This window comes from Dipodomys ordii, unplaced genomic scaffold (genome assembly GCF_000151885.1).
Source record: "Dipodomys ordii isolate 6190 unplaced genomic scaffold, Dord_2.0 Scaffold160, whole genome shotgun sequence".
NCBI classification, from domain to species: domain Eukaryota; kingdom Metazoa; phylum Chordata; class Mammalia; order Rodentia; family Heteromyidae; genus Dipodomys; species Dipodomys ordii.
Window position 1 is genome coordinate 639,636 of NW_012267376.1, and position 17,108 is coordinate 656,743.

A 17,108-nucleotide genomic window follows, 5' to 3' on the forward strand; every position below is an offset into this window, starting at 1 on the left:
TGCCCATATCATATTTAAAGTGAGGTTCTTAAAAACAAGCCTATCACTGGGTTTCGATGTTTGATGCCTATAATCCTAGCTAATCAGGAGGCTGAGATCTGAGGACCTTGGTATCGCAGTTCAGAGCCAGCCTGAGCAGAAAAACCAGAAATTGAGATGTGGTTCAAGAGGTAGAGAGCATCTGACATGAGTCAAAAAGTTGAAGCTCCAATACCAGCACAACAAACCAAAAAATACTTTGTTCTTTTTTGTGGGAATTTTTATTTTCTTTTTAATCCACATTGCTAACTCTTTACTATATTCAGATAGTTGATGGATAATAAAATTGTATGTAGTTATGTAAATCTGTCATTTTCTTCTCACTTGTTTGGTTTTCATTTTCTTTACTGTTATTTCCTGTCCATGTATTTTTGTATCCCTATTTAAAAATTCCTTTTTTTTGTTTTGTTTTGTTTTGGGTCCGGTCGTGGGGCCTGAACTCTGGGCCTGGGCGCTGTCCCTCATCTCTTCAGCTCAAGGCTAGCGCTCTACCACTTGAGCCACAGCGCCACTTCTGGCCTTTTTCTTATGTGGTGCTGAGGAATCGAATCCAGGGCCTCCTGCATGCAAGGCAAGCACTCTACCACTGAGCCACCTTCCCAGCTCCTCCTTTTCTATTTATATGTAAAAATGTAGCATTACTGTATAATTTATCAGTGTCCTAATGTCATCATTATCTCTGTTCAGATTAAATAGAAACTTTTTCTCCTTACCTTCCTCCATTTATTAATTGTCTTATGTATTTTCTCTTACTGCCCCATCAGAGTGTTACTCGTTTGCTTCAACCACCAAACATAATTAAGCAAACTCAAGAAAACAGGGAACAGCTGTTGTATTTACTCACATTTTTCTTGTATCCTGTTTTCATTTGTAGCATTTCTTCCTTTATAGCTTCCTCTTCTGTTCAGAGAATTTCCTTTGGCTATTCTTTCAGAATTCCCTAGTTTTGCTTCACTGAACAATCATTTCAATTTCTTCTCAATTATTACAAATATTTTTGGATGTAGGATTCTGTGTAGATAGGGTCCTTTTCTCAGCTAGTGATAACTGTACCACTTCCTTCTAGCCTCCAGGATCTCTGATGAGAAATCCTCTTTCATTCAACTTGTGTTGCCAGAATAGATGAGATGTCACTTTACTATGGCTGCTTTCAAGATTTTCCTATATTTGAATCTTTAAAAGTTTATAGCATAGATGTCAGTCTTGTGGATTTTCTCGACTTCTTGAATTTGCACCTGTTTTCTTGTGTTTGGGGAGCGTTCTAAGTTACTATTTAGTCCCTTTTTTCCTTTGCTTCTAGAGTTTTCTCTACATGTATGTGAAATACTTTACTGTAGTGTCACATGCCCTTAAGGATTTTTTGTTGTTTGTTTGTTTTTGTGCCAGTCCTATGGCTTGAACTCTGGGCGTGGGTGCTATCTGAGCTTTTGTACTCAAGGCTAGCACTCTACCATTTGAGGCCCAGCTCTACTTCTGGCTTTTTTTTTTTTTGGGTCCGGTCATGGGTCCTGAACTCTGGGCCTGGGTGCTGTCCCTCAGCTCTTCAGCTCAAGGCTAGCACTCTACCACTTGAGCCATAGCGCCACTTCCAGCTTTTTTCATTTTGCTTATGTGGTGCTAAGGAATCGAACCCAGGGCCTCAGGCATGCAAGGCAAGTGCTCTACCACTGAGCCACCTTCCCAGCCCCACTTCTGGCTTTTTTGTTGTTTCATTGGAGATAAGAGTTTCACAGACTTTCCTGCCATGGCTGGCTTCCAACAACAATCCTTGAATCTCAGCCTCCTTGAATAGCTAGGATTACAGGTGTGAGCCAAGGGCTTCTGGCTTCTGTTTTCAGTTTTGCTGACACTTTTTGCCTTATGAACTCAGTGGTTTGTCAATATCATATTTGTAATTGCTCATTGAAATAATTTTATGATGAATCTATTAAAATCTTGGGTGATTCTGACATCTGTGTCATTGTGATGTTGCTGTCTGTGGATTATTCTTTCTCATTCAATTATTTCTGTATTTTTGTACTTCTTTGCTTTTATTTTCTGTCCTGTAGATTTTTATATCCACATTTACAAAATTCATATTTGTATAGTGGGGATTTTTTAGTTTTTGTTCTTTTGAATATTTTGGAATAATAGGAGCTGTCTTTTTTTTTTTGTCGTGGAGCTTGAACTCTGGACCTGAATGCTGTCTCTCAGCTCTTCAGCTTAAGGCAAGCATGCTACCACTTGAGCCACTGTGCGGCTTCTAGTTTTCTGGTGGTTTGTTGGAGATAAGCGTCTCATGGACTTTGCTGCCCTGGCTGGCTTTGAACCATGATCCTCAAATCTCAGCCCCCTAAGTAGCTAGGATTACAGGCGTGAACCACCAGTGCCCAGCCTTAGCTGAGGTCTTAATAATAGCAAGGTTTGGCCTTAAATTCACTGTAACCCTCTGCCTCAGCCTCCCAAGTACTAATAGACCTATGTCATCAAACTAAGTTTCAGTGGATTTTGTTTTGTTTTGTTTTTTAATCAAAATGAGGGTCTTTAGGGTATTATGTGCATCAGGATCTTTTCCTAAATCTACAGATACTGGGGCTTGAACTCAGGAGCCTCTTGCTTACTTTGTTTTCTGCTTACAGCCTGTGCTGTAAGCCGTGCTTTGTTTTCTGCTTACAGCCTGTGCTGTAAGCCATGCCTTTAGTCTTGCTTTTTGCTAATTAATTAGAGATGGACTCTCACAGATTTTCTGCCATGGTTGGCTTCAAACTGAGATCCTCCAGGTCTGAGCCTCCTGTGTAGCTAGGATTATAGATGTGCCACTGCTGCTCAGTCCTGATTTAAATCTTCTGGTATAGCGACCTCCTCAGACATTGCTCCGGTGAGGGAAGCAGAGGATACTGCTTTGTTCCTACAGGTGGGTGTGGGATGGGGTGTATTGCCTCCCAAAGGGAGGAAAAGTTTGGTCTCTGTCTTTGATCTTACTAAGTTCTTGATGTGGGATGGGTGCATGGGCTTCTAACAGCCTGGTAAGAAGTGGTAAGCCATAGTTTTGTTTACTGTGTTCTTTGGCTAGTGTGGAGCAGTAATTGTCTAAAAGCTTTCTATGTTGCCAGACTTCTGCCTTCCTCATCCTTTAAATATAGAGAACAGTTTTTGGGGCCCATTTGTTACCTGTACCTCTTAGAATTTCTAAGCTTCTGCTTCTTGAGGCCTGAGATATTGGAGTAAAGGAAAGCCAGGGACTCCCTGCCCAGTCTTTTTTTGGGTCCGGTTGTGGGGCCTGAACTCTGGGCCTGGGCGCTGTCCCAGCCCCTGCCCAGTCTCTCTTCTTTGCCCCTTTCTGGGGGTTATGTTACATTTGTTTTACATACTTTGTGTATAGATTTTTTTGGTTTCACTTAGTAAAGGAATAGAGAAGAATATGTCTCCTTTACTTTCCACTTTCCTTTTGCAGAGATCTATAGTTTAATTTCTCAGGTTGTTGAAGAGCTAGAAATGGAGCTAGAAGTTCTGAGACAGAGCAGTGTACAACCCCGGAACAGTGATTTAGAGTGTCAGATGTGAAGGACTAGCCTGTGGTAAAGCCCTGCCTTCTGAACCTTCATGCTGCAAGTGTAGCAACACATTTCTTCTCTGAGCCATACTCTTACTAAATAACTTCATACTGCAAATATTTTCACAAGATGGGGGCCTGTTTTGATACTCTAGTCTTCTGATCTACTCCTGGCCTGAGTTTTTTTTTTTTTTTTTTCTGGCCTGAGTTTTTTTATCAGCTTGGGAAAGTTTCTCAAAAAATGATTGTGGTTTTTCTCCATAAGCAGAAGCTGAGTGTAAATGGGTGAAAGCTGTCTGCTTCCCCAGACCCCATGAGTTCAGTGTCTTTACTGAGGGAATGGGTGGTATGCTCAAGCTACACACTTCTACAACACCATCCTCAAGTAAAGACAAGCAGATTTGTCCTTGTTTAATGAATGTGAAAGGGGCTGGTAAACAATTTACTTTTCACATTTAAAAACTATCCTAAGCCGGGCTCTGGCTCACGCCTATAATCTAGCTACTTAGGAGGCTAAGATCTGAGGGTTATATGGTTCAAAGCCAGCCCAGGCAGGAAAGTCCATGAGACTTAGCTCCAACGAACCAGCAGAAAACTGGAAGTGGCACTGTGGCTTAAGTGATAGAGCACTAGCCTTGAGCTGAAGAGCTGAGGGACAGTACCTAGGCCCAGAGTTCAAGTCCCACGACCGACCAAAAAAAAAAAAGGTGGGGGGGACTCAGTGGTAGAGCGCTTGGCCTTGCATGCATAAGGCCCTGGGTTCGATTTCTCAGCACCATATAAGCAAAAAGAAAAAAGCTGGAAGTGGCGCTGTGGCTCAAGTGGTAGAGCTCTAGCCTTGAGCTGAAGAGCTGAGGGACAGCATCCAGGCCCAGAGTTCAGGCCCCACAACCGGATCCCCCCCCCAAAAAAAAAAACTCAGGGAAAAGAAAAAGTTGAGAGTATGGTAGAATTCCTAACCACAGTGCTATAGCTCAAGTGGTAGAGCGCTTACCTTGTGCTGAAGAGCTGAGGGACAGCATTCAGCATTCAGGCCCGGAGTTCACGCCCCATGACTTGACAAATATAATAATAATGTTCTTGAAACAATCATGAGATGCTAAAGGAAGAGAGGTGCCCTTCCATGTTGCCCTCAATCAATCTGAAATGCGCTTTCAAATGAGTCAGCATCTTCCCTGAATTGAGGACTCCTTGAGCAAGATAGCTCTCAATAGTCATCAGACTGGAAAGAGAACGGTTTGACCTGTAGTTGCCAAGTACTGTCTGCAGATGCTCTTAGAATGTGCACCCCAGCCAGGCGCCAGTGGCTCACGCCTATAATCCTAACTACTTAGGAGGTTGAGATCTGCGGATTTTGGTTCAAAGCCAGCCCAGGCAGTAAAGGCCGTGAGACTCTTATCTCCAGTTAACCACCAGAAACCCAGAAGTGGCACTGTGGCTTAAGTGGTAGAGTGCTAGTCTTGAGCTGAAGAGCTGAGGTCAGTGCCCAGGCCCAGAGTTCAAGCCCCATGACTGACAAAGAATGTGCACTCCAGAGATAGAGGCCCCTTGCTAATCCAAAGTGGAGGGCATCCTCTGCACCCACATAGACTCTGCCAGGCAGTTCCTAGTGACAGTGTCTCTTCACTTCTTAATCCCCGACTCTTTGTCACTCACACATACATGTATTGTTATATGACTGATACGATCTGCTGTTTTATCTGCTAGTTCCTTATTTCCTACTTCAATTCCTTGTTTAACTCTGCTTTTTTGATCAACTTTTGAAGTGCCTTCTCATGGCCCTGTCTTCCTCCAAAAATTGGTTTTTATCTTTGGGTTCTCAAAATAAATATGTCTCTAAATTATAATTGGCACACTGTGCATAATAGGTTTATTCTGATTTACCTTTGACACCTAGAAATAATCTCAGCTACCATCTATTACTAAAAGTTCTACTTATGACTGTAAAATATTACTTGTTTTCATATATACTGGTTTTATATATATGTATATATATTTATATATATGTATATATGTGTGTGTGTGATTTAAATTTTTTTCTTTTTGCTCCCTGGGGTATCTCTTCCCTTTCCTATAAATTGTGCTCCCTGCATGGCTGTGCCCTCTCCCCTGTTGCCTATAGGGTTCTATGGCCTAGATGAGTCTGATCTCGACAAAGTCTTCCACTTGCCCACCACCACTTTCATCGGTGGACAGGAGTCAGCACTTCCTCTGCGGGAGATCATCCGACGGCTAGAGGTAAGAACGTGATGTGGTTTCTAGAACAATCTACTAGACTTGCTGAAATCCTGCAGTTTGGATAAACTCCAGATTTTTGTTTTTGGTGATTGGATTTGAACTCTAGCCTTTATTCTTGATGGTTAGGTGCTCTACCACTTAAGCCACCACCACCCCCAGCCCTTTCTGCTTTTGTCAGTTTTTGAATAAGATCTTGCATTTATACTTGAGTTGAACTGAACTTTGCTCCTCGTATGTGTTTCTTGCATAGCTGTGATAAGTATACATCACCACACCTAGCTTTTTTCTTTTTTTTTTGTCGGCTGTGGGGCTTGAACTCTAGGCCTGAGTGCTGTCCCTCAGCTCTTCAGCTCAAAGCAAGCGCTCTCCCACTTGAGCTACAGCACCACTTCCGGTTTTCTGGTGGTTTATTGGAGATAGGAATCTCATAGAGTTTCCTGCCCAGGCTGGCTTTGAACCGTGATCCTCAGATCTCAGCCTCCTGAGTAGCTAGGATTACAGGCGTGAGCCACCAGCTCCCGGCCACACCTAGCTTTTTATTGACTACGAGTCTCACAAACTTTTTACCAGGGCTATTCTCTGAGATCCTTGTAATCTCTACTTTCTAAATAGCTAGGATTGCAGGCCGGACTTTCCACACACAGTAGTGGCTAGCTGGTTGGCTGGTAGGCACATACTTCCTTTCTCTCTCCTTTTCTTTTCCTTTTTGGTGGTATTGGGGTTTGAATTCAGGGCCTCTTGCTTGCTAAGCAGACATATACTACTTGAAACACTCTACCAGCCTCCTTTTGTTTTGTTTTGCTTTTTTGTTGTTATTGTTGTTTTTGGTCGGTCGTGGGGCTTGAATTCTGGGCCTGGGCGCTTATCCCTACACTCTTCAGCTCAAGGCGAGCATTCTACCTCTTGAGCCACAGCACCACTTCCGGTTTTCTAGTAGTTTTTATTGGAGATCAGAGTATCACAGTTTTTCTGCCCAGGCTGGCTTTGAACCGTGATGCTCAGATCTCAGCCTCCTGAGTAGCTAGGATTACAGGCATGAGCCACCAGCACCTGGCTGTTTTGGTTATTTTTGAGATAGAGATTTGTGCCTGGGCCAGCTTGAACTGTATTCCTCCTATTTATGTTTCCCTTTGTTAGGATGACCATGAACCCCACTACACCCAGTCATTCGTTGAAATGGAGCCTTTTGAACATTAATTCTTGGTCTAACTTTAAACCATGACCCCTCAATCTGTCTCCCAAGCAGCTAGGATTACAAGCTTGAGGCACAGGTGTCCAGCCTCTAGAAGGCCTTTTTTTTTTTTTTTTGTCAGTCATGGGGCTTGAACTCTGGGCTTGGGCACTGTCTATGCACTCTTCAGCTCAAGGCAAGTGCTCTACCACTTGAGCTACAGCGCCATTTCTGGTTTTCTAGTGGTTTATTGGAGATAAGAGTCTCATAGAGTTTCCTGCCTGGGCTGGCTTTGAACCATAATTCTCAGATCTCAGCCTCCTGAGTAGCCACCAGCGCCCGGTAAGGCCTATACTTTTTGTTTATTTATGTGTTTTTGGGTCTGGTCATGGGGCCTGAACTCTGGGCCTGGGCGCTGTCCCTTAGCTCTTCAGCTCAAGATTAGCACTCTACCACTTGAGCCACAGCGCCACTTCCGGCTTTTTTCTTTTTGCTTATGTGGTGCTGAGGAATCGAACCCAGGGCCTCCTGCATGCAAGGCAAGCACTCTACCACTGAGCCACCTTCCCAGCCCTAGGCCTATATTTTTTAAGAATGTTAAGGAAGGTGACTTTCCATTTTGTGACTAGCAGTTTTTTTTTGTTTTTTTGTTTTTAGGAATTTGGTTTTCAGTTATCCACAGAGAGAAAATTCTCTCTACAGGGATTTCAGAACCCTGTATTTTGTTTAAGATATATGAGGCTCCTTGGAGATCTTCCTTCACCCAGAGGACACTCCTGCAGCCACAGATAGCTCCCCACACTGATATGTCTCAAGACAGCAGGTGGTAGTTGCCCTCAATCTCTTACTTCTCCCTCATTTCTCTCATCCCTCTCATTTACTCTTTTCCTTCTTTTGGTAGTACTCATTCTGCCAGAGAACTCCTTCACACATATCGTAGTCAGTGGCTGAGAGTCTGGTGCCAGGGTCCTTGTGCGTCCTTGTATATTTATATAAGGATAACCGCAGTACCCACTCCAGAAAGAATGGATTTAATGAGAGGTCATTGACCAGTGTTAGCTGTCCGTGGCATTCTGAACTAACAGATTCTGAACCTATGGCATCTGATGTACCTAACAGTCCAGGTTGAGTCACACTAGCAAACAGATAGGCAAGTGGACTCCTACCGTGGCTGGACATTGGATTTAATCCCAGGCCCCTATGTCCAAATCCTCTTACCAAATCAGTGATGAACCCTGACTGCAAGAGTGGTGTATAAGTCTGTGAGTCAGTAAGCTACTCTCCATAGTTTGTGATAAACTATAATCTTGTCACCATCTCTCCTTGGTGCTTCCATTCAGTTTTCTACCTCTTGTGCAATGGTAACAACCAAAGGAAGAATCTGCCTTCCCCAGCGCCTCTCATTAGCAGACCGAGAGGAGGGTTGACAAGGAGTAGATAAGGGAGCTACTTACTGGATGTCAGCTCACATACACCCAGGGAAGACTGGACTTTTGTGACACTTAGTATTAACAGCCTCTGTGGGGCTGGTGTCTATAGAAGCTCTTCTGCTGGTCAGTAAATTGGGTCCCTACATGTGTGAAGAGTGAGACAGCAGTGGATTAATGACAGCTATGACAGGGACAAGGGCTAATCCAAAGGTTCCCAGTTATCATCAAGAAGTAGGGTTTGGGGGCTAGAGGCCGGCAGCTCACACCTACAATCTTAGCTACTTAGGAGACTGAGATCTGAGGATTGCGATTCAAAGCCAGCCCAGATGAGAGAATTTGTGAGACTTATCTCCAATTAACTGTCAGAAAATCAGAAGTAGAGCTGTGGCTCAAAGTAGTCGAGCACTAGCTTTGAGCACAAAAACCTTCAAGAACAGTATCTAGGCCCTGAGTTCAAGCCACTACTGACCAAAAAAAGAAAGAAAGGGAAGAAAAGAAGAAATAGCATTTGGGGATTAATCAACACATCTTAAATACCAGGTTCATTCCCAGCAATATTTTCTTTGTGTTGATTTCCTTCATTGAACCAGGAACACGAGTGTTGTTGATAGTCTGTGCATTCAAGCAAAGTTAGCTTTGACCCTTAACCTTGTAGAGAACAGGCTCCCAGCGGCAAATCTGGCATGTCCTTATAACTGCTCAGTGTCAGCTGGTTTCCTCATCTGTTGAGGAAACCAAATGGAATCTCAGAATCCAGGAGCTACTGGACTGGGAAAGTGGTTCCGTGATAAGAGTGCTTGCCTCATATGCATGAAGCCCTGGGTTCGATTCCTTAGCACTATATAAACAGAAAAAACCGGAAGTGTCGCTGTAGTTCAAGTGGTAGAGCACTAGCCTTGAGCTGACCAAAAAAAAAAAGAGCTACTAAGCAAGTTCTTGGGCTCTGAGTGCTTGGGTGTCAGAGGCTGTCAGGAAAACAACAGGAGGGGTTTCTGTAAAGTCTCTGTTAGCTACATCAAGGCCTGTTCCCTTTGCTGCTCCAGTGCTAGTTCTAAGTTTCCTTTCATACCTGTATTCTGGGCCTCCACAGCAGCAACACAGATAGAGATCTAAAGCTTAGCAAGGACTTCTGGCAGGATCCCTGGGGCTTCTATAGTTTACAGAGCCTTTCTCTTTCTAATTTTTTTTCCCAAGAGAACTGGCTCTCTCATGGGCAAACACCCCATCTAGCTCGCTACCAACCTATCCACACTGGTGTAGGATTGTGGTTTGGAGCATGTTTGATGTGTTCAAGACCTGTCCCTTGTCATACACACAGTGTGTTATACACACTTCTTCAAGCCTGAAGTATCCAAAAGGAGTCAGCCACTAGAAAATAGAAATTAAGGTCTAGGAATGTGGCTCAGTGGTAGAGTGCTTGCCTAGCATTCATAAAGGCCTGGGTTCGATTCCTCAGCACCACATAAACAGAAAAAGGCACAAGTGGAGTTGTGGCTCAAATGGTAGAGTGCTAGCCTTGAGCTCAATAAGCTCAGGGACAGTGCCCAAGCCCTGAGTACAAGGCCCATGACTGACAAAAAGAAAAAGGAAATTGAAGTGAAGCTGGACATGTTGGTGCACATCTGTAATCCCAGGTACTCCAGAGCTAAAAATAGAATTACAGTTCAGGGCAGACTGGGGCAAAACTGTAAGATCCTATCCAAAAATAAAGCAAAGGAGCTGAGTCATGGCCAAGTGGTGGAGCACTTGCCTAGCAAGCACAAGGCTATGAGTTCAAAACTCAATATTGGCTGGATGCCAGTGGCTCTCGCCTGTAATCCTAACTACTAAGAAGGCTGAGATCTGAGGATAGTGGTTCAAGGCCAGCCCAGGCACAGAAGTCTTACCTCGAATAAACCACTCAGAAAAGCGAAAGTGGTGTTGAGGCTCAAGTGGTAGAGCATTCGCCTCGAGCTGAAGAGCTGAGAGACAGTGCCTAGGCCCAGAGTTCAAGCCCCACGACCGACCAAAACAAACTACTCAATACTACCAAACTAAAGTTAAAAATGTAAGTCTTAGCCAGGCGCCAGTGGCTCATGCCTGTAATCCTAAACTTCTCAGCAGGCTGAGATCTGAGGATTGTAATTCAAAGCCAGCCTAAGCAGAAAAGTCCGTGCAACTCTTATTTCTGTTTTCTTAGTCACACCAGCTCAAGTACATTGGAGGAGGAAGTCTGCTCCTCCTCAACCTTTTGGCTGAATAGACTGAGTCAGCACTATTCATCCAACCAAGCTTGGTAAAATATGTATATGTGGGAGACAGATGGCCTGTTGCAAGCACATTGGGGTGTGGCTCATGTTCACCATTGATCTGTGTGTCCTCTTGTGGGGGTACAGATGGCATATTGCCAGCACATTGGGGTGGAGTTCATGTTCATTAACGACTTGGAGCAATGCCAATGGATCCGGCAAAAGTTCGAGACCCCTGGGATCATGCAGTTCACCAATGAGGAGAAGCGGACCCTGCTGGCAAGGCTTGTGCGGTCCACCAGGTATGAGTCAAGCTGGGACTGTGGAGCCCAGACTCCCGGGGGATCCATGGCTCGTCTGTGGTTATGGGCCTAATATGGGTCTGTTGGCCAGGGTGGATGGCCATGGGGCTGTCCACAGCTGCATACAGATGGCCAAGTGAGTAGAGTTGGTCTTCAGAGTATCCTCTTGTCATTTAGGAACATCTAATGGTGATGTTAGGGTTAGCTCTTGAGACATTGCTCTTCAAGGTGCTCGGTTCCTTGTCCAGGTTTGAGGAGTTCCTGCAGCGCAAGTGGTCCTCTGAGAAGCGCTTTGGTCTGGAAGGCTGTGAGGTGCTGATCCCTGCCCTCAAGACCATCATCGACAAGTCGAGTGAGAATGGCGTGGACTATGTGATCATGGGCATGCCACACAGGTACTGCCAGGCGTGTTGCAGGCACAGGAGTGGGGTTCCTCTTCAGTGCCAGAGAGTTGGAGCCTCACTGGGACATGTCTTGTTTCCAGGCATGCCTGGGTTAGAACGACTACAGAGTCATTTTCAAAGCCAGCCTACATATAGTTCAGACTGGCTTTTAGCATTGTACTGAATTTTATACAGTTGAAAGCCCAGCTGGGCATGGTATCCACACCTACAATCCCACACTAGGGAGGGTAGCCTGGGCTACATAGTTCCAGCATAGCCTGTGCTACGTACATAGCAAGACCTTGTCTCAAAAATAAATTCCAGTGCCTTGGGTGGGACCCTACTTGGAGGAAAGGCCACTCTGATGTTGAGGGTAAGCAAAGGGGGCACCAGGGGCTGGTAGCATTTTGCACCCGTCTCCATTTCTACCACCCATGGCTTGTGGCCTTGAATCCCCACTAGGCAGAGAGACTCAGTCACCATATGGGTCCTGGTTGCAACTATTGTTGGGCTGTAGATGAAGATGGTGCAGTGTCCTGAAAGAGGGACAGGGGGAACAGCCATGACCTGGAGTTTTGCTCACCTGACCTTCTATCCCTCCCAGGGGACGGCTAAACGTACTTGCAAATGTCATCAGGAAGGAGCTGGAGCAGATTTTCTGTCAGTTCGATTCAAAGTTGGAGGCAGCTGATGAGGTGAGGTCTCTGTATGGAGACATACCCAGTGTGGTCGCCTCACCTACACAAGGTTCCTGACTACACTGCTTTCTCAGAATGTCCTAGCAGATGCTTGGCTCTTCCAAACTTTAATTTGTCTTTATTTCTGGCAGTGGCCAAACTTCCCTACTCAGCAGTCCCCTTTTCTTCCTGGTGGGGGAAGGAGCCCCCCTCTCCTTGTGCTAGGTTGGATGATCTTGAGAAAAGGCTATGCCATCCTTCTAGAGTGAGCCTTGGAAGTAGAAATCCCATCTGAAGGGTTATTGTGGGAAACTGAGCATCTCCTGGCCACCATCAGATTTGTTGTTTGCACCATCAGGGCTCCGGGGACATGAAGTACCACCTGGGCATGTATCACCGTAGGATCAACCGTGTGACCGACAGGAACATCACCCTGTCCCTGGTGGCAAACCCTTCCCACCTGGAGGCTGCTGACCCTGTGGTGATGGGCAAGACCAAAGCTGAGCAGTTCTACTGTGGGGACACTGAAGGGAAAAAGGTGAGTTCCCCACAGAGCATGGAGGGATAGTCCCTTCAGCCCAGAATTCAACACAGAGCTCTCTACTCTACTGAGGCTCAATGCCCTGAGCATGTTGTAGATTTATTTCTGCTGTTTAAAAATATTGTAAGACAATTTAAAAGAGCAGATCAATCCTGCTTACAGACAGGCTTTCTCTAGACTGAAATCATCCAACTAGGTAGATTTGTATCATGCTGTTGGTGGATAGAGTCTTAATTAATTGTCAAAGACATGTTCACTGAAAAAAAAGAGAAAGCCCAGGGACAGGTAGCTCACGCCTATAATCCTAGCTACTCAGAAGACTGAGTTCTAAGGATTGTAGTTCAAAACCAGCCAGGGCAAGAAAGTCTGAGACTCGTATTTCCAATTAACCACCAGAAAACTATAAGTGGTGCTGTGGCTCAAAATTGTAGAGTGCTAGCCTTGAGTAGAAAAGCTCAGGGAGTTCAAGCCCCATGACTGACAAAAAAGAAAAAAGAAGCCGGGAGCCAGTGGCTCACGCTTGTAATCCTAACTACTCAGGAGTCTGAGATCTGAGGATCACGGTTCAAAGCCAGCCCAGGCAACAAAAGTCCATGAGACTCTTATCTCCAATAAAGCACTAGAAAACAGGAAGTGGCGCTGTGGCTCAAGTGGTAGAGTGCTCTCCTTGAGCTGAAGAGCGCAGGGATAGCGCCTAAGCCCAGAGTTCAAGCTCTCTAGCAAAGCTGAGTCCCTGTGCAAACTACACAATTTGTCCCTTTTCTGACTTGTGAGCATCCTCTATGTCCACCAAAATCAGGATGTTCAGAAAATTTAGATTTTTCTCTGTAGAAAGCAGATCATGGATCCTCCCTTCCTGGCAAGGAGGATTTTGCCTGGTGCAAACACCAGGATGGTGATAGGAACTTAGGAGTACAGGTCAGTAATGAGTCACAGCATGAGAGGGCAGAAGGTAACAGCTTAGGTCACCTTGTCAGCCAGACATCTATCTAGATGTTTATGTGGAGTCATTTTTAGATGAGATCCACATTTCAGCTAGTGGACTTTGAAGGACATGACCCTCCACAACACATGCACCTCAACTTCATAGATCAAAACCTGCAAAGAAGACTGGGGTTCTCAAAGAGATTCTGCAGGTGCTTGGCTGTCACTCAAACTGCATCTTCAGCTGCTCCTTGGGTATTCAGCCTACCCTGCCCTATAGAGTTTGGACATGCCAACTTAAAGTCAAGCTGTACCCTGCCCACCCCTAAACCCACTGGCTCTGTTTCTCTGGAGACTATTGACTAGTGCATGGGGTTGGTAGAAGCATAGATGACATCCAAGGAGCAGGGCTCACTGAGCAAATAGGTAAATATTGCATGTATCAAGAAGAGCAGATAGGTGGGAAAGAGGAAGCTTAGAAAAAAGTATTGAGTTGGAATTTAGAGGTATCAGTACTGCATATATATATATATAAACACAGAATTCAAAATAAGCTGTATGTGTGTGTGTGCACGTGTCTGAATACACATGTGCATACCCCATCAGAATCTATCACTGAGGATATTCTATATCAGGTAGCAGCCACTGGAGGACCCAGAGCCAGGCAGAACAGCACAATGAGCTTCAGTGCTGCTGTACCACAAAGCAGGGAGGTACCTGAACAATAGGCCACCCAGAACATGCTGGAGCCAGCAGGAACAAGAACATCAGAAATGGTGGTGTTGATCTGTTATGTACAACCTAATTAAAGACAAGCACATATTAATACAAACCATTTGGGGGGTAGATTTCTTGGAGAAGAATGCCACCTAATAAATATAAGAGTAATGGACTGAGATACCATCTTACTCCAGTTTTAAACTGGCTAGTATTCTGAATTCAGACAATTCAGGTGGAAATGTGGAGAAAAAGGAGCCCTACTATACTGCTGGTGGGAATGTAAACTAACAATTTTTGAAAAGCAAAATATAACGTATATCTTTACTTGCTCGTTGGTCCAGATGTGTTCTATTTGGGGTCTCCTTTGCAGGTAATGTCCATCCTCCTGCATGGAGATGCTGCCTTTGCTGGCCAGGGTATCGTGTATGAGACCTTCCACCTCAGCGACCTGCCGTCTTACACAACCCATGGCACCGTCCATGTAGTCGTCAACAACCAGGTAACTCCCAAAGCAGTAGGTTGCCCTCCTGAGTATTCTGGTCATTTACATCATTCACTGTTTTGTGATTATAAAAATATGTTGTTGGGGCTGGGAATGTAGCTTAGTGCTTGCCTAGCATCTGTGAAGCCCTGGGTTCAATTCCTCGGTACCACATAGACAGAAAAGGCTAGAAGTGACACTGCTGTGACTCAAGTGGTAGACTGCTAGTCTTGAGCACAGGGGGCTCAGAGACAGATCCCAGGCCCTGAGTAATCCTAGCTACTTGAAGCTGAGATCTGAAGATCTCAGTTCAAAGCTAGCTCAGGCAGGAAGGTTTGGGACTCTCAATCTTCAGTTAACCACCAAAAGCCAATAGTGTGGGAGCTCTGTAGCTCAAGTGGTAGGATGTCAGCCTTGAGCGAAAACGTTCAGGAACAGCACCCAGACCCTGAGTTCAAACCTCATGACCAACAGAAAACAAAGAATATGTCCATCCATGGTAAAGGCTGCCATTTAGCCAGGCGGGTGGCTGATCCTAGCTACTTAGGAGACTTTAAGAACTGAGGATCAAGGTTCAAAGCCAGCCTGGGCAGGAAAGTCACGAGTCTCTTCTTTTTTGTGTGTGTGTGGGGGGGGGGGGAGGTCTGGTCGTGGGGCCTGAACTCTGGGCCTAGGCACTGTCCCTCAGCTCTTCAGCTCAAGGCTAGCACTCTACCACTTGAGCCACAGCGCCACTTCCAGCTTTTTTCTTTTTGCTTATGTGGTGCTGAGGAATCAAACCCAGGGCCTCAGGCATGCAAGGCAAGCGCTCTACCACTGAGCCACCTTCCCAGCCCCAGTCACGAGTCTCTTTATCTTTAGTTAATCACCAAAAAGTCCATAAGTAGAACTGTTGCTAGAGTGCTAGCCTTGTACACAAAAGTTCAGAGATAGTAGTACCTAAGCCCTAAGTTCAAACTCCCTGTACTAGCACTAAAAAAAAAAGATTTACTAAATGCCTGTTATGAGCCAGACTTCCAGGCACTTCATACACATTGACTTAATACATATAATCCAAAGGAGCTCATTTGTATGTACATACATTTCTCACTTTTCTGGGATATATATGTAGAAGTAGAATTACTGGATTATATGGTATCTTTCTGTTTAAGATTTTGTTTTTTGGTGAGTCTGGGAATTTTATGTACTAAGGAAGTAAGTGTAGCATTGAGCTACATCCCCAGTCCTGTATTTAACTTTTTGAGGACCTACCAGACTGTTTCCTTCAAAATAGGTAGGAGAGGAAGTGGTGCTATGGCTCAAGTGGTAGAGCGCTCACCTTGAGCTGAAGAGCTCAGGGACAGTGCATAGGCTCAGAATTCAAATCCCATGACTGGCAAAACACACAGGCACGCGCACACACAGACACACACACGGAATGGGATTGGGAATGTCATGCATGAGACCCTACACACACACACACACACACACACACACACACACACACACACGGAATGGGATTGGGAATGTCATGCATGAGACCCTAGGTTCGATTCCTCAGTACCAGGTCTCATGGAGGACCTTCTTCCTGGGGCTGGCTTTGAACTGCTATCGTATTAATTGGTAGGAGTTCTTTATTCTGGTTACAAGCTCTTTATCGGCTATTTGATTCACAATACATTTTCCCAGACTTATGGGATGTTTGGTATCCTTTGAAATACAGTAGATTTTATTTACTGCTTTGCAGTCCTGTGAATTAAACCTAAGACATTATGCATCACTACAATTTTTTTGCTGGTTTTATGCTGATACTGGCATTTGACCTCAGGGCCTCAAACTGTCTTTTGCCATTTCTTATCACAGATGGTGTTGTACCACTTCAGCCACACCTCCACTTCTAGCTCTGTGCTAGTTAATGGGAGATAGGAGTGTCTCAGATTTGTCTACCCAGGCTGGCTCTGCCTGTTGAACTGAGGTTCTTGGGTCTCAGCCTCCTAGGTAGACAGGATTATAAGCCTGAACCATTGGCACCAGCTTTTTTTTTTTTTTTAAATCAAGGCCAATGAATTTGGGGGGTTTTTTTGTTATGCTTTTGGTATCTGTGGTCAAAGATTTTTCCTCTAAGTGTTTTATCCATTATTTTTTACATGGATACCAGTTCCAATCATTCAGCATATTAAATATTAGGTTATGCTTAGCAACTGTGGAAATTGTTTACTTTTTAAAATATTGGACTATTATTCAGCCCAGCCTGTCTTTCCTCCTTTTAAGACTTACTCTTACAGTGCCCTGAACCTGTTCATTTTTGTTTTTTAGTTTTCCATTGCTATAACAAAATGGTTTATTTAAAAAAAAAAAAAAAGAGCCAGGCGCTGGTGGCTCATGCCTGTAATCCTAGCTCCTCAGGAGGCTGAGATTTGCGGATCGAGGTTCAAAGCCAGCCTAGGCAGGAAAGTCCATGAG

At 44.7% G+C, this 17,108-nt stretch overlaps 1 protein-coding gene across 4 annotated transcripts in view; it reads left to right on the top strand.

Annotated features, from left to right (window-relative positions):
* Positions 1-17,108, top strand: part of Ogdh (oxoglutarate (alpha-ketoglutarate) dehydrogenase (lipoamide)) — a 104,599-nt gene that overhangs the window by 42,818 nt on the left and 44,673 nt on the right. For all 4 annotated transcript variants that reach the window (XR_001175689.1, XM_013032962.1, XM_013032959.1 and 1 more), the window contains exons 5-10: positions 5,694-5,809; positions 10,786-10,940; positions 11,189-11,335; positions 11,928-12,018; positions 12,359-12,538; positions 14,556-14,684. Coding sequence is in view for 3 of the 4 variants with exons in the window: in XM_013032962.1 (XP_012888416.1) it covers positions 5,694-5,809; positions 10,786-10,940; positions 11,189-11,335; positions 11,928-12,018; positions 12,359-12,538; positions 14,556-14,684 (818 nt within the window). In the remaining variant the exon portion in view is untranslated. The remainder of the gene's footprint in view (positions 1-5,693; positions 5,810-10,785; positions 10,941-11,188; positions 11,336-11,927; positions 12,019-12,358; positions 12,539-14,555; positions 14,685-17,108) is intronic.